Genomic DNA, 3,519 nt, shown 5'->3' on the forward strand with positions numbered 1-3,519 from the left:
TTTCTTGCTCTGTTCAAAGGCATAAACCAAGTAGGGATGTAGTCTTAATTGGAATTATGTCAGGATGCTCCTGTTCTGAAACTCTGGGAAGTGGTTCTCGACCAGAGTCGTTGCTCTGCGGATATTTGTCCATGTCTGAAGGGATTCTGCTGAATACCTTCATCCACAGGACAGCACCCAACAAAAAGAATTTTCTAGTTTCAAGGGTCAATGGTGAGAAGGTGAGAAAACCTGCTCCACACTAAGGCTTCTCCAACCTCACTGTGCACACAATTCACCAGGGTCTGTAGTTAAAATACAAATTCTGATTTATCAGGGCTCCAGGGGCCCCAGCAACTCTGCTTCTCTTACAAGCTCCCTCATGTTGTTGATGCTACAGGTCTTGGTCTGTGGGGCACAGTCTGAGAGCAAAGTTGTGCTTCTGTGTTAGAAGAAATTTAAATTAGAATTAAAGTTGTTAAGATGTCAACACTACCGAAAAAATCTACAGATTGAATGTCATTATGGAAATAACAAATGGGGGGGTTGGGGAAAATTTTTTAAGCCCATCCTAAAATTAAATTTAAAACTTAAAATTTCAAAGCAGGAACACAGGATGCCATCCCATTTATTTATGTCTTCTTTAATTTCTTTCAGCAATATTTTATAGTTTTCATTTATAAGTGTTTTGCTTGTAACAGGTTAACCCATCATTCACCCCAGCAAATAAATGCCCTTAAACATTGCCACTGGTATTCCATACTTGACTGGGAGATGTACAACTTGAAAAGAAATGTAGTGCATACTAATACAAAGGACAATTTAAAATTTGCTTTATCATAATCGAGGTCATCTTTGACTTGAAGGCCATAGTAAGTCATTCTTTTTTTTTTAATATGAAATTTATTGTCAAATTGGTTTCCATACAACACCCAGTGCTCATCCCAACAGGTGCCCTCCTCAATACCCATCACCCACCCTCCACTCCCTCCCACCCCTCCGTCAACCCTCAGTTTATTCTCACTTTTTAAGAGTCTCTGATGGTTTGCCTCCCTCCCTCTCTAACCTTTTTGTTTTCTTTCCCTCCCCCATAGTCTTCTGTTAAGTTTCTCAGGATCCACATAAGAGTGAAAACATAAGGTATCTGTCTTTCTCTGTATGACTTATTTCACTTAGCATAACACTCTCCACTTCCGTCCACGTTGCCACAAAAGGCCAGATTTCATTCTTTCTCATTGCCATGTAGTATTCCATTGTGTATATAAACCATAATTTCTTTATCCATTCGTCAGTTGATGGACATTTAGGCTCTTTCCATCATTGGTCATTGTTGAAAGTGCTGCTATAAACATTGGGGTACAAGCATAGTAAGTCATTCTATTCATTCGAATTTCCTTTCTGTGTAGACTCCACTGGTAGACAAGTATTTGATAATCAGTTTGCCAGCGACTATGTAAGCAATGGTGACATACAGCCATGAAGCCATACAGCCAGAAGAGAACAGGATCCTAATTAGGAGAATAAAACCAATGGCCTGTTATGAAACACACTAGTATGTTCATCAGGAAGAGGAGGTAGAGATACACAAGGGAATGGCAAACACAAAGTGAAAAACTGTGGTCTCAGATTTAGAATGGAATGGAATGGAATGGAATGGAATGGAATGGAATAGAATAGAATAGAATAGAATAGAATAGAATAGAATGGGATAGGATAAGATAGGATAGGATAGGAACAAATGGCTTACTTACCAAATTGAATTTTTCCATCAGAATGGTAACAAATGTCTATTCTCTTAGTAAAACTAAAGATATCTTGAAGGGGGTGATTTTTGTCATTTGGGAAGAAATTATTCTTAAGAAACCCAAGGAATTCAATGAGATAAATGGGAATTCCTAATTTTTCCATATCACAGGTTGGGAATCAATTTAGAAATAAAGAAAGAAAATGAAGGGAAAATTGTTGGATATCAGAGAGAGGGAAAAATTTAATAAATGACTGACTAAATTGTACTGAGTAGTTAAAAAAAAATAAAACTTCCAGGAAATAAGGAAGCAAATTCTATGTACAGAATTTGCTTTAAAAATCACAACTTCTGAGTCTAAACCTCTTAGGCTAGCCGTCATGGGAAATTCTCCAGCCCAAGACAATTAGCCCTTTTATAGCTGCCATTGCAGAGAATCTCCTCAGAGCGCCCTTTATGTCTCTGTTCCTCAGGCTGTAGATGAAGGGGTTCAGCATGGGCGTGACCACCGTGTACATCACCGAGGCCGTGGCACCCGAGTGTGAGCTCTGGGTAGCAGCAGAGCTGAGGTATACTCCCAGGCCAGTACAATAAAATAGAGAGACAACCGAGAGGTGAGATGCACAGGTGGAAAATGCCTTATACTTGCCCAGAGCTGATGAGATCCTACGTATGGAGGAAACTATCTTAGAATAAGAGTAAAGGACCCCAGCCAGGGGAGCACCACCCAGCAGCACAGTTGCAAAATACATCATCATGTCATTAAGAAAGGTGTCAGAACAGGCAAGTTGGATCATCTGATTGAGTTCACAGAAAAAGTGGGGGATTTCCACCTCTGTACAGAAGGACAGCTGCAATACCATTAAGGTTTGTAACAAGGAATACAGAACACTCATGATCCAGGACACCAGAACCAGGAGTCCACAGAGCTGGGGGTTCATGATGATTGTGTAGTGCAGGGGGTGACAGATGGCCACAAACCGGTCATAGGCCATCACACTCAGGAGAAAGTCATCCAACACTGAAAAGATTATGAAGAAGTTCATCTGTGTGATGCAGTCCTCATAGGTTATGACTTTGCTCTGGGTCTGGATGTTCCAGAGCATCTTCGGGACAGTGGTGGAGGTGAAGCAAATGTCTACAAAGGACAGGTTGGCCAGGAAGAAGTACATGGGCGTGTGGAGGTTGGGGTCTGTGCTGACGGCCAAGATGATGAGCAGGTTTCCAAACACAGTGATCAGGTACATGGAGAGGAAAAGCCCAAATATGAGGGGCTGCAGTTCTGGTTCTTCTGAAAATCCCAGAAGAAAAAATTCTGAAATTTGTGTTCTGTTTCTCAGTTCCATGTGGTGGAGGTGGCTTCTTGGAAAGAAGGAAATGACATGAGTACATTTCACACAAACCTTCATTACTCACAGAATTGAAATACTACTTTTATAGTTTGGAGTCCAGAAATTCATTTTAATATGTTGTATGTGGATACGGTCCCCTTCAGGAATGCACTCGGACATATCTGATACGTTATGTGTGTTTTTTTCAATCAGCTTCTTTCCTAAGGGATCATATATTTTACAGTTTTACTAAGAAGTTCTTCAAGAATTTCAGGAATATACATTGAGTGCTGACCATGTGTCAGGCACTATCTAAGGAAAGAGCATAAGGTGTTAAAGAAAAAAAGTCCTACAATGATAGAGAAAAAATATAAGCAAATAAGAGAGTTGTATAACTTTTTAGATGGTGAGGAGTGTTATGAAGAGAAGAAAAACAGGCATAAAACAAAGCAAATAGGGCATTCT

The 3,519-nt window shown here is 40.1% G+C and overlaps 1 protein-coding gene across 1 annotated transcript; it reads right to left on the reverse strand.

The window, feature by feature from the left end:
* Nucleotides 1-532: 532 nt before the first annotated feature.
* Nucleotides 533-3,275, reverse strand: LOC106982908 (olfactory receptor-like protein OLF4). Its single transcript, XM_053219724.1, is given in 2 exon segments — nucleotides 533-2,121; nucleotides 2,124-3,275. Coding segments are annotated over 2 exon segments (1,029 nt in total). The 5' UTR covers nucleotides 3,133-3,275; the 3' UTR covers nucleotides 533-2,101.
* Nucleotides 3,276-3,519: the final 244 nt, after the last annotated feature.

Source organism: Acinonyx jubatus, chromosome A2 (genome assembly GCF_027475565.1).
Source record: "Acinonyx jubatus isolate Ajub_Pintada_27869175 chromosome A2, VMU_Ajub_asm_v1.0, whole genome shotgun sequence".
NCBI lineage: Eukaryota > Metazoa > Chordata > Mammalia > Carnivora > Felidae > Acinonyx > Acinonyx jubatus.